The sequence below is a fragment of the Felis catus genome, chromosome B2, assembly GCF_018350175.1.
Source record: "Felis catus isolate Fca126 chromosome B2, F.catus_Fca126_mat1.0, whole genome shotgun sequence".
Taxonomy (NCBI): domain Eukaryota; kingdom Metazoa; phylum Chordata; class Mammalia; order Carnivora; family Felidae; genus Felis; species Felis catus.
The window spans coordinates 31829302-31854674 of NC_058372.1; the positions used below are offsets into that span (position 1 = coordinate 31829302).

At 44.3% G+C, this 25373-nt stretch overlaps 2 protein-coding genes across 5 annotated transcripts; both read right to left on the reverse strand.

Annotated features, from left to right (window-relative positions):
- Positions 1 to 6006: 6006 nt before the first annotated feature.
- On the reverse strand, positions 6007 to 11820 carry LOC111556173 (HLA class II histocompatibility antigen, DM beta chain). 4 transcript variants are annotated; one of them, XM_006931606.5, is made up of 6 exons: positions 11013 to 11371; positions 10049 to 10330; positions 8501 to 8785; positions 6922 to 7038; positions 6738 to 6773; positions 6007 to 6367 (listed from the first exon to the last, which is right to left on the reverse strand). In XM_006931606.5, exons 1-6 carry the CDS (start codon positions 11065 to 11067, stop codon positions 6351 to 6353), a joined length of 792 nt encoding a protein of 263 aa, XP_006931668.1. In that variant the 5' UTR covers positions 11068 to 11371; the 3' UTR covers positions 6007 to 6350. The 4 variants fall into 4 exon arrangements, 3 of the variants coding, with proteins under 3 accessions (XP_006931668.1, XP_019685997.1, XP_044913306.1); XM_019830438.3 differs by lacking the exon at positions 6738 to 6773 and having other exon boundaries at positions 11013 to 11388; XR_002156985.3 differs by lacking the exons at positions 6007 to 6367; positions 6738 to 6773 and adding an exon at positions 7896 to 8003 and having other exon boundaries at positions 11013 to 11820.
- Positions 11821 to 21055: 9235 nt separating this feature from the next.
- LOC111560443 (HLA class II histocompatibility antigen, DM alpha chain) lies at positions 21056 to 24915 on the reverse strand. Its single transcript, XM_023253809.2, has 5 exons — positions 24737 to 24915; positions 22937 to 23221; positions 22052 to 22330; positions 21690 to 21818; positions 21056 to 21323 (listed from the first exon to the last, which is right to left on the reverse strand). Exons 1-5 carry the CDS (start codon positions 24822 to 24824, stop codon positions 21319 to 21321), a joined length of 786 nt encoding a protein of 261 aa, XP_023109577.2. The 5' UTR covers positions 24825 to 24915; the 3' UTR covers positions 21056 to 21318.
- Between the last annotated feature and the right edge of the window lie 458 nt (positions 24916 to 25373).

Consider the following 25373-nt stretch of genomic DNA (forward strand, 5'->3'; position numbering starts at 1 on the left):
CATGGCCCTAGAGGTCCTAGTCAATCTTATTAAAAAGAAAACTAAGAATTTCAAGGATTTGACAAGATACTCTCAGAGTTTGCTAAGGATATTATTATCTACCTGGAAAAAGGAAAGAGAATATCAACAACAAACAAACCGCTGAAACCAGCAAAAGAATTCAGCAAGTTTGTCCCATATATGATCAACCTACAAAAAGTGGTTAACTTCTACTATTTGTAAATTACATATATGATAAGGTGTTAATATCCAGAATATATAAAGAATTCCTACAACTCAACAGCAACAACAAATAAAGCCACACACAAAAACAATTTAAAAATGGGCAAAAAACGTGAATAGGTATTTCTCTAACAATGATATTCAAATGGCTGACAAGCATATAGAAAGGTGTTCAACATCACTAATCATTAGAGAAATGCAAATCAAAACCCAATGAAATATCACCTTACACCCATTAGGATGGCTGCTATCAAAAAAAAAAAAAAAAAAAAAAAAGCAGGCACCTGAACAGATATTTGTACACCAGTGTTCATAGCAGCATTATTCACAATAGCCAAGGGATGGAAAAAACCCAAGTGTGAACTGATGGGTGAATGTATAAACAAGATGTGGGATATCCATATAATGGAATATTATTCGGCTTTAAATAAAGGAAGGAAATCCCATCACATGCTACAACATGGATGAACTTTAAGGACATTATGCTAAGTCCTTAAATAAGCCAGTCACAAAAAGACAACTACTGTATGATTGCACCTTCAATGAAGTATCTAAAGTAGTCAAATTCATAGAAACAGAAAGTAGTATGGTGGTTACAGGGGCTGAGGAGAGAGGGAACGGGAACCTGCTGTTCAATGGGAACAGAAGTTCAGTTTTGCATAATGAGAAAGTTTTGGAGACTTGTTGCACAGCAATGAGAATTCACTTCACACTACTGAAATGTACACTTCAAAATGGTTAAGATGGTAAATTTTATGTTATTTTTTACTGCACTTTTAAAAATGTTGGTTACACTTCTCTACACCAGAAATAATGGATTTGAAAATAAAATTACAATAAGATATCAAATCATAATTACAACAAAGTCCATAAAATGTCTCAGAATTAACTGAGCATACACGGGACCAATATGAAAAAGTGAATTTTAAAAAGCATAATACAGGTGTCTGGGTGACTCAGTCGGTTGAGCATCTTACTCTTAATTTCAGCTCAGGGTCATGATCTAAGACATGAGCCCCATGTCGAGCTCTGCACTGGGCGTAGAACCTGTTTAAGACTCTCTCTCTCTCTCTCTCTCTCTCTCCCTCCCTCCCTCCCTCCCTCCATCTGTCTCTCTCTCTCCCTCTGCCCCTCTCCTCTGTTCTCATTCTCTGTTTCCAAATCAAAACAAACAAACAAACAAAAAATCCTTACAGTAAAATATGTCTCAAAAAATAAAGATATGCAAAGAGTTACATAAGCCTTGCACTAGGGTAAGGGACAGAAATGGGTAAAGGATAGAAATGAGTATTCTCTGAGGTCCCTGAGTGGGAAATTACTGTCTTCTCTTATGACTAAGCAGTGGTCCCTGCCCAAGACCAAAGGAAGCCCAAGTTTTGCATCTTCCCACCCCCACCACCACCACACTGCCACAACTTTTCTTCTTTCCTTCATATTGTGAATGTGCCAACTCTCCTATATTTCTCCTGGGATCCACATTTCTCCTGCCCAGTGTTTGTGCCGAACGCTGTGCAGGCTCCCAAGTTCCACAGCTTCCTCTTGTTTTGAGCCTTGCCCTGAAAGCAGGGGAGGGCAGTGAGGTTAGAGTTTTTACTCCATTGGCTCCCTTCCGAAGTCACCTTGGACTGTCTATGCCCCATGACTGAAAGGCACTGTTGCCAGCAAGGTAGTGACACTGTAGGACTAGCTCTGCTTCTGAACTCTGATGATTCCTCCAGTCCCTTGCCTCTTAGGACCTTGTGGTAGTGACAGCCCAGCTGCTGATACCTCCAGATGACACTGTACTAGCCCCCACCCACCTCTTTGTAAATACTTCCTTGTACATAGATTCTCCTTGAACTGTCTTATTTTGAACATGCCATCTGTTTTCTCTTGAGGCCCTAGGACAATGAAAGTCATTTCTTCATTCCTTGCCTCTGACCAGTCTGGCCAAGGGCTTTTGGAAACCTCATTTGCAATGGAAAATGGGGAGAAGGGTCAGGAGAGTATGTGAATCCCCTGTCTGGGACATCTTTTTGGTTTTGGAGCCTTTCCACTCTCTGCAGCCCTTGGGGATTGGCCTGGAAAAAAATAATTTTCCTAAATAAACACTGAGATTAAACACCAATCTTCTTCTGTTCTTTTCACGTGAATATGTACATGAGTAAGGAAATAAAGACAACCTGGAGCACAGGAGCATGCTGTCATTCAGGAAAAAAGCACTGAGGATACACCTTCTCATTGTGTGTTTGGGTTTTATTCCCATTGTCTATTATTTTTTTTTAATCTGAGTATAGTTGACACACAATGTTACATTTGTTTCAGGTATATAACAAACATAGTGATTCAACTTCTCTATGAGTTATACTGTACTCACAAGTTTAGCTACCATCCATCACCACACAGCGCTATTACGGCTATTACAATACCATTGACTATATTCCTTAGCTGTGCCTTTCATTCTTGTGATTCATTCATTCCATAACAGGAAGCCTGTGTCTCCCACTCCCCTTCACCCATTTTGCCCATCTCCCTGTCCCCTCCCCTCTGGCCATCATCAGTTTGCTGTGTTGGGGGGTTTTAGTGTTTATTTATTTATTTTGAGAGGGAGATAGAGAGCATGATCAGGGGAGGGGCACAAAGAGAAGGAGAGAGAGAGTTCCAAGCAGGCTTCATGCTGTCAGCTCAGAGCCTGACACAGGGCTCGAACTCATGAACCGTGAGATTATGACCTGACCTGAAATCGAGAGTCAGATACTTAACCGAGTCACCCAGGCAGACCCAGTTTGTTCTCTTATGTTTACAGGCCTGATTCCACTTTTTGTTTTTTCATTTGTTGGGTTTTTTTTAGATTCCATATTATGATTGAAATCATATCAAAAGAAGAACCTCAAACTTGAGGTCAACACGGTTCTCTAAAGTATTGATACCTGCCCCAAGGGTTGAAGGAACTCCTTGCATGGTGTATGCCCTCATGAACATAGATCCAGCTCCATTATGAGTAGGGCGTTGGACTAGATGACCTTTAAAGTCAATTCCAGCTCCCAGTTCAGCTTTTAAAATGAGCAAGACATTGAAGGGAGAGAACCGTGTATTGTACCACTTGGATTAGATACAACTCAACAGTGCAACTCCCTCTCTCCTCTTTCTCTCTCTCTCTCTCACTCACACAGACACACACACACACACACACACACACACACACACACACACCTTTTTGCATTTGATTATGTTTAACATTCTACTCTCCTTACACAGTCTGGGAGCTGGCCCACCATTAGTCCAGTTTTACTTTCCATCCAGAAACCACTCATTCCCCTATGCAAGGACAGGTAGCTCCTCCCTTTTCTCCTTAATCTAGCTTCCTGGATCCAAGGAGACCTAGAGGGCACTTTTTCCTACTCCTCATCGGAAAGGGGACAGCCCTCCCCATAAAACAAAACCCCACAAAGTTGGGTCTGATACAAGCCTGCCAGGAATCTCCAGAAGGGTACTAGAAGCTTTCAATTAGCTGATTCCCTCCTTCCTTCCCCTGGGGGCCCTGTCACTTTGACCTCCACTGCTGTGACCAGACCCAGACCCTCTGGATGTGCAGCTTCTTCCAAATCAGCCTGTCATTGACATGACCCAGAGCCCCACCCCCACACCAAACTAGCATTTCAAAAGGAATTTGCTTTGTCAAACAAACAAAAATAAAAACACTGAAAGGAAAAATGAAAATGAAGCAATACAAGACTTAAAACAGTAAGTTTTTAGAGAAAGTCAAGTTGGGGGCACCTGGGTGGCTCAGTCAGTTAAGCCTCCAACTTCACCTCAGGCCATGATTTCAGGGTTTGTGAGTTCGAGCCCCACATCGGACTCTGCACTGACAGCTCAGAGCCTGGAACCTGCTTCCTATTCTGTGTCTCCCTCTCTCTGGCCCTCCCTCACTCATGCTCTTTCTCTCTCTTAAAAATAAACAGGGGCACCTGGGTGGCTCAGTCGGTTAAGCGTCTGACTTCGGCTCAGGTCATGATCTCACGAGCCCCGCGTCGGGCTCTGTGCTGACAGCTCAGAGCCTGGAGCCCGTTTCAGATTCTGTGTCTCCCTCTCTCTCTGCCCCTCCCCTGTTCATTCTCTGTCTCAAAAATAAATAAACATTAAAAAAATTTAAAATAAATAAATAAACATTAAAAAAAATTTAAATTTTAAAAAATAAAGTCCAGTAGAGGTGAAAGATTATTTACATTATATATAAGCTGATTCATTAAATGTTATATATAAATGCAAAAAAAAGAAATATAAAACTGATAAAATTTCTAGAGATTAATTTCTGAACCTACATTTACCAATTAGCACAGCGCACAGCACTTTCCCTGTTCTGACCTTATATGGATGGCCTTGCTCTGAGAATAACCATTTTGAATCCATGAGCACTTTCCCCTCCCATTGACTTCTTTAGTAAACTCCCTCCAGGACAAATGCCCTGATCGCAAGGATCCTTCTGGGGAAAGCGTGGATGTGGAGGGGATCTATTCATTGGTTCTGAGGCACCGACTTTGGACATCAATTCTGTAAGAACAGTGCTTCCCCCATTCTTCTGCAGGCTCCCATCAGCGTAGAAACAGTCCAAAGATGAAGGGTTCTAGTCCCCATGACCACCCCTCACACACACACACACACACACACACACACACACATTCATTGATAGCAGCACACAGAGTAATGCAGTTTGTCTTCTGCCTCTTCCCCCAGCTCATCAGATTCTGATCTTATATATTCCTACATAGATACCCACATGCAAATATGCATCCATAACCCCTTGTTCTCCTGCCCCAATATTCTGTTAGGCTAAGCTGCTTCAGTACTCATCTTCATTTCTGGTTTTGTTTCCTTGCCCGCAGTATCCAACTCCAATTCCAAAAACAATTCCACTGCCCAGCTTTCTGTGTCCAGCAGGTGTCACCCTTCACTGGAAACAAACGGCACCTCTCTTCCACAGGTGTGAAATTTGTACCTCAGTAGTGGATGTCCCTCGGGTTTGGGGTAGAAGGAAATGAAAGAGTGGCTCTGAAGAGTGGTGTGCTCACCAGCATGAAGATCCTCAGAATAAAGCAATCTACTTACTTCCAGCTAAGGTAAACAAACATCTTATAGAGAATTTGCTCTTTGATCTTAGACACCCTATTTAACCCCTGAATCTTGCTTTCTTCATCTGTGACACAGAAGGAGACAATCTTTTCCTTCTAGGGTTATTGTGAGAAATTAATGAGATAAAAACACAAAGCACTTAGCCCAGGACCTAAATAAGTACTTGAGCTATGGGCCCTTCCCTGCTTAGGGTATGGAAGAAATAACTGCCCAGAACTCCCATCTGGAGTTGAACTCTGCCCCAAGTCCTGAGGATCTGCATCAGGGTTGTGATGAGGACAAAATGAAATAATGCATGTAAAGCACTTGATACAATGCTTGGGCCAGAAAGGTGAGTAACAGGTAATAACTAACATCACTACCATGGGCTCAGCATGTGCCAGCAATGTTCTTAGCCGTCTGCAAGTATGAAGTCATTCAATCCTCCTAAGATCCCTTATGAGGTCAGTCAGCTGTCAATTCCCTGCCTCTCCCTTATTCTGTGACTCCATCCAACCACGGTTTAATTTCTTCTTATGAATTATGTATCAGAAAACTGCCCCCATTCTGTTATGTCTAAAGGGAATAATTAGAAGGAGGCACTGACTCCTCCACTCAAATAGGAAAGAATTCACCCAATCCATAACTCTGCTTGTGGTGCCTCCCCAGGGCCTCAGGAAAAAGCATAGAAAAACCTTATTTCCACCAGAGTTTATTCCTCAGACATGATCACCAGTGACTCACTGGCCCCCATGGCACAGTGTGGGCCCCACAAGGGCCTTTAACCTTCCTCCCCAGACTGCATTTGCCCCAGAAACATAGCCTTGGATGTTAACTTGGTTACAGAATATTCCCAGGAATGAGTTCCCCCAACTCACTAAGGTTTACATGGGGTGGGCTGGGAAGTTCAAAGATCTGGGTGGAGAAACCATAGGATCCAAGAAAATATGGAGGGTCTGAGGATGTTGAGGGGACACAGCAGCATCACTAAGAGTTTGAATCTCCTCCTCCCTTGGAGCGGAAGTTGTAGGACCCTGCCTCTAGGAGATGTGTTGACCTGCAGAAGAAATAAAAAGGCCATAATAAGACTTTAAACCAACTTGACCCCATCATCGGTCTCTATAACCATCCATGCCAGAGCCCATAATATAGTGATACTGAAAATTCTAGATCACCAAGGACTAATGCTACAAAGCCACTTTCAGTCGTGTCCCCATAGATGCTCCACTGGATAGAAGACAGGGGTGTAGGCATTCCTCTTTCCTGTTCCCAATCCTAACAATGGCAGTTTAAATTATGCTCTTGGCAACATGCTGGTGGAACTTCAACCCTATGATAAGCACCATTAGCTGAGCCCAAAAGCTGATCCCAGTGAACTCTCACCCCTCCAAAGGACCAGTAGGCAAACAGACCAATAGAGATGTTACCTTCTGGATAACTGGACCCAGGGAGGAAAATGTAGCCTTGGAGAAGAAAATATTTGATTAGAGGTCAGTCTGTGGATAACAGTCTCACAGCAAATGGGGTAGCAATGGGAGGACCAGTCACAAACGGAGAGTGAGCAGAAATTGGGAGCAAGACTGGCAACAGGAGATTAGGTGCAGCACTCACCAGAGGAGCTAGCTTTCCGCCAGCTGAGCAAACCAAGAGAGAAAATGATGAGGCCCAGGCCCAGAGTCACTGCAGCCACCGAAACCTTCAGTGTCTGCATCGGGGACAGCCCAGGCGCTGCAAAAAATAGAAACTTACTAGAACCGATCTGTCGCTCATTCCCAGAGCAAACTTAATTTAGTGTGACCTGTACCTAGCAGGTTCAAAGGTGCTTTATCCCAAAGCCAAGGATCTAGCTCGCACCAACCTACTCCCAAGGAAACAGACCTTCCTCAAAACCCCCATCCTGTAGCTCTCCACTCCTAGAGTAGCCCTGGGGGACCCCTGTCACCAGAGTTATCACTCTAGCTACTTAGTCCTCTCTAATACAGTGGGACCTCTCAAGGCATCTTTTTTCCTTCTTTCACCCCCACAGGCCCTCTCACCAAAGAATAAAGTATTCCTCAATCCCTTCTCCATTTACCCCATGGTGACAACGTTTACTCCCTTATGTGTTCTACCTGAGTATTTGTCTATTAAAATGTCTTTCCACCTTTGTTAACTCTCAATGATCCCATTCCATGAGTTATCCGATACCGATGTGTCTCCTCCTGTCCACATCCAGATTTCCAGAACATGTCTCCATCCCACTCCGTAGCTCCTGCCTCCTGGAATCCATCATACTCTGAATCTCATCACACCCAGTTTCCTTCCCCATGCTAGAATGAACATTCCATCGCCAAAGGAAACTTAGGTGCATGTTAGGAAGGAGACTTTCCCAGGAGAGCTGAGGTGTGCCTGTGGGTTCTCTCTGCTCCTCATGCCCTTCTCAGCTGCCCAGCAAGACAGCACTCCCCAAAGGGGGAACCCAGTCTCAGCAGCCAGTCTGGGACTCTGTTCCCTGGCCCTTTGTAGATACCCTTCCTCTTCCTCTTCCTCTTCCTCATTTCTTCCTCTTCTCTTTCCCCAAATCTGTATACCAAATCTCTTGGTACCTTTAACTACTTCCAATCCTGGGCTTGCAATCCAGTGGCGATTGGTTCCTGTTCATTAGGCCCCAAGCATGTAAACCAAAGTGCCTGCCAGCCACGGCTTTTTCTTCCCTGTCAGAGCAGGCCAAATTCAGTACTGCCCCCACACCAACAGAAATTTCTCTTTCTCCTGAAACCTTTTTTATTTCCTCAATTCCCATTCCTGACCCGACAACAGAATAGTTGAAAATTGAGGATCCTAAAATATTGCATCACGATTTGGGGTCCTGAAAACATGGTTACCAAATCCACATCCTCTTTTGCAGGACAGTCACGCTGTTCCCTCCCACCCTCAGACACATGCACCACAACATCAACCATACCACCATGGCGACAACTACAGTCACTCTTTCCATTCCCGTCTCCCATTGCTCCATCTCTGGCCAGCAGTCCTCCACCAGTTCCTCCAGACTCGCTTCTCGTTCATAGCATCTCCCTTCCCTGCCATATACCATGGACCCGTCCACATGTCACTCCCTGTGCCAAAATGTTGCTGTTCCTTTTTCAACCATCCACTCACAATAGCTCTCTGCTTCAACCCTAATTCCTCTCACCCGCCATGCACTTACTCCAGTCCTCGCAGATGGGCTCAAGAGCCCCGATGTGATCCACCACGCAGGTGTAGGTGTCCCCGAAAGAGGGAGTTGTGGCTAAATGAGAGACGGTCTGATACGTCCAGTCTCCATTGGGCTGAGCCATCTTAGGGGCACTTCTGTGAGGGAGGACAGGCTGCCCATTCTTCCTCCATGAGATATTCACATCAGCTGGATAGAAGCCCCACACGTAGCAGGCCAGCATCACACGCTCCTTCGTGTTAAAAGGAGTGGTTTTGGCTACCTGCACAGTTGGTGGCCCTGCATAGGAGGAAAATGTGGTCGTGAAAGAGGGCCACAGACTGGTTTCTTCTCCAACCTGGTTTCTTTCCTACTTCAATTCTTCGTGGTTTTGCCAACCTGCCCTCCCCGTCCCCACTCCATGTCACCACATACCCCTTTGAAAATGAGGAGTTAGAATTTACTCCTGCTTTGCTCTTTCTCTTCTCCCATTCCTTCACTGCCCCTTCCTTTCCTTCCTCCTCCAAAATTACATTTGATCACATTGAGTAGAAGCCAGATCTGGACTGCAAGCTGCCTCAGAAGTTGTCGTATTTATTTCAAGCATATAAGCTAACTGTTGTCGAGAGTTGTAAGTTGGGGTTTGTAAAGGTAGGAAAAGATGTCTGCCCTCAAATCTCATTTAACAAATTAAGTGGCTAAATCAAGCAACATTTTTCCTTGGAGAGTTTAAGGAAACAAGCCTAACTCGCATCTAATTCTCTTAAATTTGGATTAGTCTAGTCCAAGTTAATGAGATTACTAATATTGCCATTCTCTACTAGTTTGTTGTCCTAGGCGACTCCCCTGCTTGCCTCTACCTTGGTGCTTTTCAAACAAAATCTTAAATAAATACCCAAGAAACTGTTAAAACTCAGATTCCCTAGGTTGCATCCCCAGATATTTTCACTGAGAGGATGTGTAGTGGCACTCAAGGGTTTGTATTTTTAACAAGCACCTTCCCCAGGCAATTCTGAGAAAAGTGGTCCAGAGATCACATGTTAAGACATATTACTCTCTCCTATGAAGATCTTCATATTTTCTTTTACCAATCTCAAGTCATTCCCAGGGCAGGGGCTTTGGGGCAAGAAAGCATATTGAAATCCCCTGGGAGGATTTCTAAATATCCCCATGACCAGGCCCATCCCAGACCTAGAACATCAGAACCTAGCATAAAGAGGCACGCGCATTTTGGGAAAAGGCATTCTGGTTGTTCTGACACCCTCCTGGCTGAACTTGGCTCTGCATCTTTGAGATGCTCTGCACTGGAGGAAAGCATGTTTACTTTCTCCTCAATAGCTCCCCATTGGCTCAAACATCACCTCCCCTTCTTTATCTCTGCTCCACTCCCATCAACAACCCTTTGAAGGTCAACACTCACTCTTTCTACATTTCAGGTCCACACATTTTCTGCTTCTTTCCTGCCCAAATCTCAAACCCCTTGCCTACAGAGGGATACTCCCTGGACTCCCCTCTCCTAATTGTGCTTCTTAAAATAGCCCCTTTACACCCCTCTCTTCTTACGTGTCCTGTGGGTCAGTGATCCCCAGAAGGACTGGGTGTGTGTGGCACAGTCCTGGAGCCCATTAGACAAGCGCTGGAGTAGGCTTTCCTGTTGGTTGAGGTAATCTGAGAGGTAATTCGCCAAGACACTCAGTACCCCAAATTCACAAGGGGCCATTTGGGATGTTTGAGGATCCCAGCAGGTCAGCAAATCCTTGTTGAAGGAGACACAATATGTGAAATCCTTTGGAGTCCCATCATCATCCAACAGACAGGTGCTTTCCACATGGGCTAAAAAGCCACCTACAGAAGCCAGAGAAGGGGAGCAGCTTAGAGACCTCTTCAGGGAGCCCCAACTCCAGTTTCATCCTGTGAGTGAGGCGTAGCTTTCCTGCCTCGGGCAGCAGCTACAGACCAAGCTCCTGACTGGAGTGTCTGAGAGCACCGAGTAAAGGAATAGAGGGTAGTAGCAGAGAAGTTTTTAGATGCCATTTCCTCTTTATATGAGACTAAGTACGGAAACAGGAATTGCCCAAAATTATTTGCAAGTTTAAATGCAACAATTTACCCAGGACAAGACCTTCAGTGAGGCAAATTATTGAGTGAGAAAAGGGGTCAAGGGAAAGAGTCAGCTTTGTTGTATGCTGGATATTTTATTAAGTATTCACTCCATATATATTTATGAAGCATACACACATATTATGTGCCAGACACTGTGCTAGCAGCTGAGAATGCAGCAGGAAACAAGACAGATGTTGCCCTTGCCTACATTCCAGTAAGAGATCTATGTTACACAAATAATTATACAGCTAAATTATTTTAAAATTGTCATAAAGATACAAAAGGACAAAGTGCTATCAGAGTATATACCAGGGAGACACACTGTAGCCTGGGGTGTCCAAATCCAAATGAACCCCCTTGCAGAGGAAAGGAGGAGAGGAAAAGGAGCAGAGGAAAGGAAGGTCCCAAGAAAGAATGTCCTTACCTGCTCTGGTGGAGCCCAGGCTGAGGCCTAGCAGCAACGGCAGGAGTGTGTTCATGCTCTGCTCTAGGAACACACTGGGAATTCAGTCCCCTGGACCAGTTCTTCCAGGGGCCCTGGGTCCTTGCCTGCTCCAGAAGCCCCAGCCTGGATAGATGATCTCCAGATCCTACGCGGAATACAGTATTGCCCCGGTTCCTCGATCCCCACTAAATTAGTGATTTGGAGTCACCCAGCCCCTAGATACTAAACCTGTTCCTACCAGCTCTTCTAAGTCAGAGTTTCAAACTAAGAGTTGTCAGATCGGTGAAGTAGGCGGAGACAAACGTAGAGACAAATGGCTCAGTGCTTCAGCCTAGCATCATCAGTTACCAGGTAAATCTTATCCTGCCCTAGGCTTTAAACCACTCCATCTTTTAACTCTTTGCCGGTGGGAAAGACCAGTCTGTAGGTAGATTTCCCTAGATCAGTGGAGAGAATAATCCCAATATTCCCAAAACATATGTAGCCGGGAGTGCCCATTGGTTTAACAGTTTCCTTTCAAAATTCTTCCAAAAGACTGGCACTAGATAACTTCTCATGTCCCTTAGAGGGAGGTTACTTAGAAAGATGTTACAAACCCTCAGTCTGTCCCGTCATTTGGAGATGGAGATGGGATGATGGAAGGCCCTTCTAGAGCAAGTGGCTGCTGTGATGAAGGAGGCACAGGAAGAGTGCAGCATTATCTGGCATCAAACCAAGACAGTTCCACCTTAGAGGTCAGAGACAGAGCCTGGAAAATCCCTCCCTGGGATTCCATTGCTTCTTTTGTTCTAGCCAGCAAAGCTTCCTCTCATCTTTTCTGCTTTTTGGAGCCAGGAAATCCTCTCCTCCACCACTCTGAGTCATCTCTGGGCAGACTGCAGGACAACTCCCCTTAACCCTTGATAAACAGTTGGTGGTGGACCAGTTCCCACAGCTCACCTGCCTCCCCCAAATGCAACTTCTCATGTATTTTTCTCCCTCTGGTCCTACCTGTCCCCAAGCAGGTCCCTGCATTATGAAGCCACTAGAAAAATATAATAAAGCTTCTCTCCTCTTCTTCCCCAGGAAAAGACAGATTTTAAATTTCAGTTCGTGCTCCTATCCCACTGTGAACTATGCAATTGGTGGCTTTTTCCATCACAATTTAAAACCCTAAATTAGCTTCTCTCTGCTCCCCATCAGGCTTCAGGGCTGTGTCTCTTCACCTCTGAGTTTCTGCAAGCTCTTGGACTTGATTTAGTAATGAGCTAAATGAGAGAGGATTAAGAGACAGCCCCTTGACACCACACTTATCTATCGATATTTGCGAAGAAAAAAGAAGCATGTGCCAAAAGTGAAGACAAAGATGAATATTGGAAACAAAAGACTTGTTTCATGTAATGAGTTGAGATTAATTGAAGTTCTGCCCATGTTTCCCAGCCACCCTTACTCTCAACCCCACCCTGATTATAAGATGCTTCTATACTCTACCTCCTCTAATGGGCCATCAGGTGAGCTGGAATGGGCAGAAAATCGGGCAGTGAGTCCAAAATTTGTTGATCTTCTGCTTTGAAACAGATACTATACTAGGTAGGCCCTTTCCACGGTATCTCATATAATCTTAAAAGACCTGTTAAGTGTCCTCATTTTACAGTTTTGAAAACAGATCCAAATATTCACACCCAAGGTCTAGAGGTACACACACACATACACACACACGCGCGCGCGCGCGCGCGCGCGCGCGCATGCGCGCAGGCGCAAACACATCATATACACAAACACAGACACAGGTGCACACGTGCACACACGAGCCTGTCCGCACCCTCACTACATCCTGGGGCTGAGATGACCCACAGAAAGGTAGCTAGTGGCAGCCTCTGTTGAAAAAAAGATAAAGGGAAGAACCAATCCATCCATCCAAGTCTTAGCTTCCCTGTTCTCAGAATTCCTTCTGTTCTTAGAACCTGTGTCTCCTTGCTTTCTTTTTTTTTTAATTTTTTTAATGTTTATTTATTTTTGAGACAGAGACAGAGCATGAGTGGAGGAGGGGCAAAGAGCGAAGGAGAGACAGAATCTGAATGAGCCTCCAGGCTCTGAGCTGTCAGCACAGAGCCCAACAAGGGGCTTGAACTCACGGACCATGAAATCAGGACCTGAGCCAAAGTCGGACACTTAAAGGACTAAGCCACACAGGTGCCCCTCTTTGCTTTCTCTTTTGACAGTTTCAAAACTGTAAACTCTCCGCCACACACACACACACACACACACACAGGAAGTGAGCCTAACCTTGTAGGCACCAGGGCTTGGGATCCTCTTCAATGTCTACCCAAAGCCTGCCTGGGCACAGGAACAGTGGCGGTGTGGTCACGTGCCTGTGCAGGGGTGGTGGCCGCCAGCGTGCTGAGCCCCCCGCCCCACGGAGTTCCCTCTCTGTCTGGGTCTGTACTCTGGCAGCCAAAGGAGATGTGAAACCCCCCGTGAGGCAGCAGCAGGAAATGCAGAAGATTTCACTTCTCTATTAATGAGAAGACTGAAGGTGCTTTTTAGACTAAAGCAGGACAGAAAACCCAGAGACCTGTGCTCAGCGAAGAGGCTTCTTCGTTCCCCTCCCCTCCTAATTTTATATAGACAGAGCTGTGTCCCCCACCTCCCATCAACCCAAAAGAACATTTCAAGTGCCCTGTCCACTGTGATTGTATAACTATTTCTGTAGCACCAGGACTGAAGGAGTGAGGGAGCCACAGCCACATACCCACATGCTGTCCCTTTTTTTACTGCCACTGCCCAAGCCCGGAGCACAAGTCCTCTCCTTCCACACTGCCTCTCCCTCTAGGCTGGCCACCATACACCACAAGTAGACTGACCACAGCATTTCTGTGCAGACTATTACAGGGAATGCCCAGCTAGAAGATAAGGATTCAGCCCCCATGTCATTTGATTTTAGGTCAGTTGGGGAGTGAGAACAAATATCTGTAAAAAGAAGAATTTATGTTAAATCAAGTAAGCAATAAGGCCATTGTACTTCAAAGACAAAAGAGAAATCATTGAGGGCATGGTGGACAGGGAGTCCTCCCCATCTGAGGATCCCTGGAGGTGAGCACTGAATACTGGGCTGGAGTCATGTTCAGAAGAGCAAGGCAGTTGGCACCACAGTCCTGGCATATAACTCCACAAGCTTGGTAATGTTATGAGGTGCTGTCGGGGGTCTATCTGGAGCCCGACCTGGCTAAAACAAAAACAGACCACAATAACATCACTGGCATCACACACTGAAGGAAGTCACAAATGTGGTCTCACACTGTTCCTAAGAGTATGACCATAATAATAAATCACATCTTGGTACTTCCTTATGTTGCTCCCTGTAAGCTCTCAGGTTCCTCTTCTGGACAGATGTTTTAACTCAAGCCTCAATTTTATAAACTCAAAACTTGCGCCACCCACCAATCATTTGCAATAGAAAACCAATAGCATGAGACCACATTTGTGACGTCTTTCAACGTCTTTTCAAAACTACACACACCTGCACCCTGCCAGGATTGCTAATATTACTTCCCAGTCTGTCCAACCTTGCCTCTACCCAGCCCCACCTCACCTCTGCCCTCCTACTCCGTCTTCTACCTTAAACTCACTGCTCCAGACCCTAACCTTGGGGTTACTGTTGCTGTACCTAGCCCATCATCTTTTCATCCTGCAGCCAAATTACTTGAACAGCTAGGGGATATTCTACATCATTTGTCACCACAGCTCCTGAAAAATGTTACTATCTCCATCTTAACAATGAGAAAATGGAGGCAGAGGGAGTCTGGTGACTGTCCAGATTTACCCAAAACCAGGACTTGAACAGAGGATTTATGATTCTAAATCTTATACTCCTCCTAATCAGTTAGAAAATAATTGAACATTGCTAACCATTTATAATAGCGATAAAAACTGTAACGTGTAACAGTTACCATTAAAAAGTATAAGAACTTTATGGATAAAAGGGAAAACTTTATTAAAATCCATATGAACACCTCAGAAAATGAAAAGACATATTCACAGATGGGGCATCCTAATTTAATGAAGAAGCTAATTTCTCCACATATCACTAACCTAAATGCTGTCCTAACCAAATCATAGCAGGATTTGGGGAGAATTTGACAAAGTGATTCTAAAAGTACATGGAAATCAAACCCATGAGCATCTTAGACAATTTTAGTAAAGAAGAGCAAAATGGGGTTTTTAGAGAGGTGAAGTTATAAAGAAATGGAAAACAGCCCTGCCAAATATTAAGACATATGAAAAGCCATAATAATTAAAACAATATAATACTGACATAGGAGCTGACAAACCAGTGGACCAAATAATTCAGAGACAAATCCATGAACATAGGGAAACTTGGAATAAAATACCCAGGAATAAATAGAATGTTTAGTAAATGATATTAAGAAGATCAATTTACTCTTTGGAGGAAAAGAAAGTTGTATCCTTATTCACATCATGTAGAAAAATTCCAGATCAGTAAAGATATAAATGTGAAAGGAAAACAATAACACTAATAGAAGAAAGCATAGTGAAATTCATACATGGCCAGATAAATATAAGGCAAGTTTTTCTACCCAAAATTATTCATCAGGTAAAAGGGAATTACTTTATACACAAGTCCTTAGGTTCTTTTGTTTTCAAATTATGGCCACTCTTTCAAAGCTGTTTGGAGAAGATACATTATCCCAAAATGATGTCAATAAATACAAGGGCCTCCATACTGTTTTCAATAGTGGCTACACTAATTTACTGTCCTGCCAGCAGTGCACCACCAGTGTGGAGGTTGCTCAAAAAGTTAAAAATAGAACTACCATTTGATCCACCAACTCCACTTTTGAGTATTTATCCAAAGAAAATGAAAACACTAACTCAAAAAGATATATGCACCCCATGTTGATTCAGCATTGTTTACGATAGCCAAGGCATGGAAACAACCCAAGTGTCCATTAATGGCTGGATGGGTAAAGAAATTGTGGTTGGTGTGTGTGTGTGTGTGTGTGTGTGTGTGTGTGTGTGTGTACAATGAAATGTTAATATTATTCAGCTATTAAAAAAAAAGGAAACCTTTCCATTTGTGGCAACATGAATAGATCCCAAGGGCATTATGCAAAGTGAAATAAGTCAGACAGAGAAAGAAAGATAACATATAATCTCTCTTATATGTGGAATCTAAAAAAGTAAAACATAAAAATAAAAAAAAGTATTCATAGATACAGAGAACAGATTGGTGGTTGAGAGATTGGAGGAACAAATTAATGAAATGTTTTTGATGTCTATTTTCGTTTAAATAGATCATTTTTTAAAATAAAAGAATTTGGAAGTAATTCACATAATCAAAAAATACATTAAAAATAAATTTAAAATTGTTTTATAAAATGTTAATGATGGCTGCAGCAACTTTCTACTCAACACGTCTCTGGAGGTAAGGGAAACAAAAGCAAAAATGAACTATTGGGACCTCATCAAAATAAAAAGCTTCTGCACAGTGAAGGAAACAATCAGCAAAACTAAAAGGCAACCGACGGAATGGGAGAAGATATTTGCAAATGACACATTAGATAAAGGGTTAGTATCCAAAATGTATAAATAACTTATCAAACTCAACACCCAAAAAACAAATAATCTAGTGAAGAAATGTGCAAAAGACATGAATAAACACTTCTCCAAAGAAGACATCCAGATGGCCAACCGACACATGAAAAAATGCTCAACATCACTCATCATCAAGGAAATACAAATCAAAACCACATTGAGATACCACCTCACACCTGTCAGAAACATTAACAACTCAGGCAACAACAGATGTTGGCGAGGATGCAGAAAGAGAGGATCGCTTTTGCACTGCTGGTGGGAATGCAAACTGGTGCAGCCACTCTGGAAAACAGTACAGAAAATAGAACTACCCTATGACCCAGCAATTGCACTACTCCAAGGGATACAGGTATGCTGTTTAGAAGGGGCACATGCACCCCAAACGTTATAGCAGCACTATCAACAATAGCCAAAGTATGGAAAGAGCCCAAATTTCCATCCACAGATGAATGGATAAAGACGATGTGGTATGTATATACAATGGAATATTACTCGGCAATCAAAAAGAATGAAATCTTGCCATTTGCAACTACGTGGATGGACCTAGAGGGTATTATGCTAAGTGAAATTAGTCAGTCAGAGGGGTGCCTGGGCATCCGACTTCAGCTCAGGTCATGATCTCGAGTTCCATGATTTCGAGCCCGACTGTGCTGACCGCTCAGAGCCTGGAGTCTGTTCTGGATTCTGTGTCTCCCTCTCTCTCTGACCCTCCCCCATGCATGCTCTGTCTCTGTCTCAAAATAAAAAAATAAACAAATGTTAAAAAAATAATTTAAAAAAAAAGAAATTAGTCAGAGAAAGACAAATATCATATGACTTCACTCATATGAGGACTTTAAGAGACAAAACAGATGAACATAAGGGAAGGGAAGCAAAAATAATATAAAAACAGGGAGGGGGACAAAACAGAAGAGACTCTTAAATGTGGAAAACAAACAGAGGGTTACTGGAGGGGTTGTGAGAGGGGGGATGGGCTAAATGGGTAAGGGGCATTAAGGAATCTACTCCTGAAGTCATTGTTGCACTATGTGCTAACCAACTTGGATGTAAATTTAAATAAATAAATAAATAAATAAATAAATAAATAAATAAATAAAATGTGAATGGAAACAGTAATATCCCTACATTAATATATCATGTAATAAAACATGTTATTTTAATTTTGTGAGTTAGTAACTAAATAAAGGTAGCTAGCAGACATTTGACTATGTCCCTATAACTTTTATATCCCTCAAACTTTATATATTGAAATTGGTAAAAAAAAAAAAACTCCTAAAATATTCCGATCAAAAAAACTGAGTATCATTTTATCACTTTACATTCCAGTGAAATTTGTAACTTTACTGCCTTGGGGCTGGAAAGAATTTCTTAAGATCACAAAACACAAACCATGAGGGTTCTGACTGTCAAAATTAAATAATTCTATTCAAGGAAAGAAAATATACGAATTTAACTGAAGAGCAGCAAACTAGAAGAAGGCATTGCAATATTTATACTGACGTAAAATTATTACATAGACTATATAAGAAATCCCCACAAATTCACAAGAAGACAATGCAATTTTAAAAATAGACAAAAGATATGAATCGGCAATTCACAGAGAGAAACCTATGAAAAGTGACCAACTTCAGTAGTAACACGAGAAAGGCAAATTAAAAGGAAATACCACTTTACATCCACCCTATTGCCAACATTTGAAAGTCTCGTGATTTCAAGTGTTAGTGATGATAAAGGAAAATAAGAACCACCTTGCTACATTGATGGAAGGATAAACTGTTTATAATCCCTGAATTATATAAATTACAAACTAGTTGGGTGAAAAAAATTAACGTATGAAACAAGGCAGCGTATCCTTGAGAGCAAAGTCTGTGGTGAAGTGTGTTAAGTTTTAGAGAAGCTCAGTGAAGATCAATTAAGGGTGGAGGAGGGTTGCCAGGCTGGCACAGTGGGAAGAGCATGTGACTGAGACGGAAGCTTGAGCCCGGGGTCTTGAGTTCAAGACCCACGCTGGGTGTGGAGATTAGTAAATAAACTTTAAAACAAACAAACAAAAAAGCCTGCAGGATTAGGGATAGGTTCACAGAAGGAGTGAACATGGATTGGATCCATAGCGTTGGTTAAAATGGGAACAAGGGAAGCAGAATGAAGAAGGTATTCCGGTGAGAGGAAAAGCCTGGACAAGTGCCCTAAGGTGACATGATACTGTCAAGAAAGAGCCATGAAACTGGACAGGATTACTGCTGGGAAGGGGACACCTGAGAGGCTCTTCAATGCTTCTCGAGGATTGCAAGTGACAGTATCATAAAATGTTTGATCAGACAGCATCTAACACGAGCCCATCACTTCACAGATGAGGAATTTGAGGTCCGGAGAGGGGAGGTGACTTGTCTAAGGTCACAGAGCATAATGAAAGCAGTTTGAAGACTTGACTGACAAGAAACTTCTGGATAGTTGGAAAGTAGAAACCAGGAAGAACTGCAAAGTAATAAGAGACAGATGTAGAATGGTAAAGAGAAAAGAAAAAGAAAAAGGGAAATATCTCAAAGGGAGAAAATACAATACTTGGTTGTCAGTTCCACAAAAAAGAAAGAAGTCAATGATGCTGCAGAGTTCCCCTGTGGAAATCCTTGCTCAATTATTGAGTAACTTTTCCACGTGCTAAACACTGCATTCTACAGATATTAACTTCACAACACAGTTAAGGTGGACACCATTGTTTTCATTACCCTTTTACAGAAAATAATATCAGGGCACAGAAAGGTTAAGTAATCTACCCAAGGGCCCACAGCTAAAATTTTGACAATCACAAATGAATCCCCAGCAGTCTGATTCCTGAGAGCATACTCTTGAGCAGAAAGCATGCTGCTGTTAGAAATGAGATGGTTTAGGGGCGCCTTGGTGGCTCAGTCGGTTAAGCGGCCGACTTCGGCTCAGGTCATGATCTCGCGGTCCGTGAGTTTGAGCCCCGCGTCGGGCTCTGTGCTGACAGCTCAGAGCCTGGAGCCTGTTTCAGATTCTGTGTCTCCCTCTCTCTGACCCTCCCCCATTCATGCTCTGTCTCTCTCTGACCCTCCCCCGTTCATGCTCTGTCTCTGTCTCAAAAATAAATAAACGTTAAAAAAAAACTTAAAAAAAAAAAAAGAAATGAGATGGTTTAGGGGCACCTGGGTGGCTCAGTTGGTTGAGCATCTGACTCCGGCTCAGGTCACAATCTCATGGTTCATGGGTTTGAGCCCCACGTAGGTCTCTGTGCTGGGAGCTTGGAGCCTGCTTAAGATTCTGTGTCTCCCTCTCTCTCTCTCTGCCTCTCCTCTGCGCGCTCTCTCTCTCTCTCTCTCTCTCTCTCTCTCTCTCTCTTAAAAATAAAATAAACATTTTTAAAAATTTTTTAAAGAAATGAGATGGTTTAGGGACGCCTGGGTGGCTCAGTCAGTTAAGCGTCCAACTCTTGATTTCAGCTCAGGTCATGATCTCACGGTTTGTGATTTCGAGCCCCTTGCCAAGCTCTGCGCTGACAGCACTGAGCCTGCTTGAGATTCTCTCTCTCTCCCTCTCTCCCTGCCCCTCCCCTGCTCATACACACACTCTCTCAAAATAAATAAATAAACGTTTTTAAAAAAGGAAAAAAGAAAAGAAAGAAATGAGATGATTTAGAGGAGGTGCCAACTCCTGGAAATTGGATATTTTCCCCTAGATTAGATGCTGGTACAATGTGAAGAAGAGACTCTCTCACCAATACCAAAGTAATTTCACTCTTGACTTTCATGCCACCCCCTCCTCCAAAGCAACTCCCAGACTCTAAGGAAAGCAAGATGCAAAGTCTTATGACAGTAAGAAAGCATATGCAAAGGAATTTACCACCAGTAGTCACGTGTCCCTCGCCCCCACTACCTGCTCAGGGCAGCACTACCACAGTTCTCCTCGGATGATCCACTCAGGCCAAAGAACAATCGTTGGAGGGACACATGAGTTGCGGGCCCTTCCAAGCTAGCTGTTCATACTTCACTTCAGGAGCCTGAATATACTGTTTTCACAGAACCGACACGACTGAGTTAGAATAGCATTTCAAAGCTGATTTTTCCCACTCCTGAGCTCCTGTTTTCCCAGCTATGGTGAAGGTTGAAGGGAGTTACATATTTCTCAAGACAGCCAATACTAGCCATAAGCATTTTCATAAACAGTAAAATGAAAAAGAAAAAAATCCGCAGTCAGCTTTCTCCACTATTTTGTGAGCAGATTATCAGAAAGTAGCTCTGCCTTCATTTGTCACATATTTCGCACAAACTGATAGAAGTAAAAGCCATCGTACGGTGCTGAGACCGGGGAACAGGAGTTGGCTGAGGAGTTAGGGGTTTTCCCATTCCCCTCCCTAATGAGGGCAAGCTGTGTTTACATTAAGGCATGTTGAATTTGAAATGACAACCCACTCAGTATTAAGAAATAAGATTTATTGCCCTGAAGTGGGAAGGAATGTGGCCATGACAGCAAAGCCACTCTGGGTTCCCCTGGGTGCAAGCCCTGGGACAGCAGAGCTTCCAGCTGAGAAACCTGTACATGCCCACACGTCCCTCAGGGGCATCCCAGGGACTTCTGCTCTGAGGAGGAGAGATCCTGGGCAGGATGTGGGAAGCCTGAGCTTCCCCTGCATGCATGGTTGACACTGTTGGCACCAGACTCTGGTCAGGAAGAATCAATCTGAGGAGAGAGAAGGATGGAGGAAAGCCATCAGGGGACCCCCCCCTTTCCCAAAAGCCCCTCCCTGCCTGCCACATATCCCACAGAAATTGATCTCTCTTTGGCCCCAAGTCATCTCCAACACCCCTCCTACAACTCCCCATATTACCCCTCTCCCACTCAGTCATGCCTGTGACTTGTAACTCTGTGTGTGTGTGTGTGTGTGTGTGTGTGTGTGTGTGTGTGTGTGTGTAACCGGGACCCCATGTCCGTGGTGCCTGATACAGGCCTCCCCACCCAACCACAAGATGACTCTGGCATGTCCCCACAAGAGCGCTGTATGCGGCTCCCATGGCTCTCCCACCCACTCCAGATGCCCTGACGTACCACCTGAGCAAGGCTTTCGGAAGTAGATGATGAGGACTAAGCCAACAATGATGCCCAGCATACCCAGGCCAAAGGCCACACCACACAGCACATTCTCCAGAAGATCAGAGGGCAGCGCATTATGGGGCACTAGGGGAAAAGGGGAGTGTGTCAGCCTAGAGACTTGATTGGTGAGGCCCCCACCCGGGGGGAATTACTTGGGCGTCTGGGGTGAAAAAGGAGGAACCGAGGCATGAAAAGATGAGGTTGCTCAGAGTGAGAATGGATTTAAACAAGATCCAAGTGGAGAAAGAAGGCCCTCCCACGGGTCCATCATTTTTTGCCCCCCAAAGGAACCAGGCTTCCAGGAAGAAGTTTCTCACCCCAAAAGGCAATTGCGTTGTAGCTGTCAATCTCATGAGTTACCATGCAGGAGTAAAGGTCAGAGGGTACTGGTGTGAAGTTTAAGTAAGAAAAGGCCTGGAAGCTGAGTCCATCCACAGCTGACACAAAAGTGGGCCTGACTCCTTCCACAGGGTCCAAATGATGTTGCCAGTTCACCGTCAACGTGGGTGGGAAGAGATTACTGACAAAACAGACCAGCGTGTTGGGCTTTCCAAACTCCAGGGGCTTCAGCGTGAACACCTCAACAACAGGTAACCCTGGTGGGAGGATTGAGGTGTGAGGGAAGGAAGTAACTAGTTTAGATGGTACCCCTGAGTTTGGAAGGGAAGTGGCATACAGAGGGGAGGGCAGAGACAAAGTAGGGGACGGGCTTTGGGGGAAAAGGTGAGGGAGGAGATGGGGCTCTGAAGGAGGTCTTCTTCCAGGTAAGACCCAGACCTGAACTTAGAGGCAGAGCCAGACCCAGGCCACCCTGGGACCCTCCACCCTGATTTCCTGTGGCACTTCCTGTCTAGACCTCACACAGGCTTCTAATCACATGCTGTCTTCTTGTTGAAACACAGGCACATCATCAGATACTTTCTTTCTTCCCTTCCATCCTACTGAGCATAGCAATACAAGCTCTAATATTCAGCATCAATTGGTCCCTCTTGCATTCATCGAGTTCAATAGTTTTGACCCCCTACTATGTCCTAGACACATGCCTTTGCCCCAAAACAAAAACAGAGTGCAGACTATAGTTGGTAAGGGGAGATCCAGAAGGCATTGGATAGGCAAACTGGTGTGAAAGGGAATAATTCACTGTACATGTTGAGGAGGTTAAGAATGCAGCCCCTACCCCCACCCCCAGAGACACCCCTGACCTCTAGACACAGGGATTTTCCCTTCAAGTTTTGGCCCTATTTCCTGGATCATAGCCTGGCAGAATGCTTTGTCAAAGAAAATGGCAGAAGTATCTCCAAGCTTCTGAGCCCAGTCAGCAAATTCAGGCAGGCGAGGCACTCGGGTATTCTGGGAAAAGTCGAAGGAGAAAAGCTGGTCTCCGTCATAGGTTTCAGAGAGTCCAATGTTGGGACTCCAGTCCTGGCAGTACATCGTATGCAGGAACGTGTGGTTTTGCAGTTCATCCTGCCACACTGGGGTAGGAGCTGCAAAGGAGACAGAGAAAGTCAGGGAGGTGAGAGTCTCCTCCTCCTCTTTAGCTTAGAAAACAGCAAGGCATGCCTTAGGTGGAGGAGGTAGGGTTGGGGTATAACCCCTTCTTGTGTCTCTTATTAAGGTTCTCCCTCCCAATGGGGGTAAAGAAGAAATTACAGGACCTCTCCAAAACTTCCCTTGCCCATAAAAACAACTGTCTAAAGTTGTAAAAAATAAAATAGGTGTATTTTCTAAAGTGACAGATTCATTTGGGGCACCTGGGGGCTCAGTTGGTTAAGCCTCCACCTTCAGCTCAGGTCATGATCTCATGGTTTGTGGGTTTGAGCCCCATGTCGGGCTCTGTGCTGACAGCTCAGAGCCTGCTTCCAATGCTGTGTCTCCCTCTCTCTGCCCTCCCCCACTCACACTCTCTATTAAAAATAAGCATTTTAAAAAAATTTTTTAATTAAATGACAGATTCAGAGTCATAGCGTTAGTTGTGTGTTTGTGTACTGCACAGAGGCATCTGGCCAAGGAAGTAATTGGAAGCTGAAATCTAGCCTGCACTCTGGTCACCAAGCCATGCATCCTGGCACAGGCATGCATCCTCCCAAAAAAGATGCCTTCGTCTAATTCAGAGAAGGCCACCAATAGTTACTTGTAAAGGGCCTGGATGGGTTCTCTAGTCTTCGAGGGGAGGGTAAAGGAATGGTCATGGCCTCCCCAAGCCACAGATGACACTGCCCCATCCTACCCCCAGACAACATGGTAAACTGAAAAACCAATCTCCAGACTTCTCTTCAGCCACTTCATCAGCACAAAACCTCTCTGAAAACGTCCTCACCCCTCCCTCAACCCTCCAGCCCCTGCAGTGTGACAGAACTGGAGGACTGGAGAGCTGCAAAAAATAATCCCTGTTCTTGGAGGCCCCCGGCTAGAATTCCTAGACACACACACACACACACACACACACACACACACACACTAGCAGGAAACTTTCTACCCAGTACCTAATACCTAGAATAAAAGACATTTAGAGTAAGAGGGATCTTCCAGATTATTCTTCCATTCTGTCCCATCCTTTACAGAGAAGGAAACTAAGGATGAATAAAGTTAAGAAAATTTCAAGAATCACAGTGTGAGTTGATGACAGAATGCAGAGTAGATGCCTAAATAGAACAGTGAATAATCAAATCCCAGCTCTGCCACTTTCCAAGTGTGTGAATTTGAACAAGTTACTTAAACTCTCTGAGTCTCATTTTTCTTCATCTGTAAAATGGATATTGTAATCTCTGCTTCAAGAGATTGTCTTAAGTGGAAATATATAAAGCACCTGACATTGTTTGCCATCCATCCATCCACAGTTGATCTCTTTCCCAACTCTGCATAATACTTCCATACTCCATAATACTTCCCACCACTTACAAAGCACAGGGCTTCAAATGCAAAGAAGACTTCAAATGCTCTGGGTGGCTCCCTAGGCTCTAACCCGTCAGGACTGAAGTAAATGAGAGGTACTGTCATACCTTCAGGGGCGGTCCAGGAGTGGGGCAGCAGCCACAAGAGGTGTAAAAACCTTAGCAGTGCAGCTCCCTGCCTCTGCTCATGATCCATATCTTCACACCACACAGTGTGCTACAAGCTACCAACCAGATGACCCAGGTCCCAGACTCCTTCCCCAGATCATGTTCCGCCAGCTACTTCCACAGTTGCCCTTGTCATTTGGCCAAACCAATCACAGAAGCGTAGGGTTTAACATCATCAGTTGCTGGGGAGAGACGTGGTTCCAGCAACCTCCTGAAGACTTGGTGTTTTCACCAGGGCAGAGTGGGGTGTGTAACTGGACTGAGGACAATGGAGGAATGTCTGCCTCCTGCTGGGGATCCCTCTTTAGCATCAAGCTATCAGCCAAGAAACCTAAGCAATGGGCTCTTCAGAGCAGCACCACCTCCTGGCAGAATGCTGTGGTGGAGAAGCTCCTCTTCTCTCAAGCAAACCCCCAGGGCTCTTCAGACCCCACCTCCTCCTCCCTCCAGCCTTCCCTCCTTTTTCTCAGAGAGGTATTCTTCGGGCATTAGCTCTAATTCATTCTGTCAGTTGAGCATTTGGCTCTTGATTTCAGCTCGGGTCACAAGCTCATGGTGGTGAGATCTAGTCCCCTGT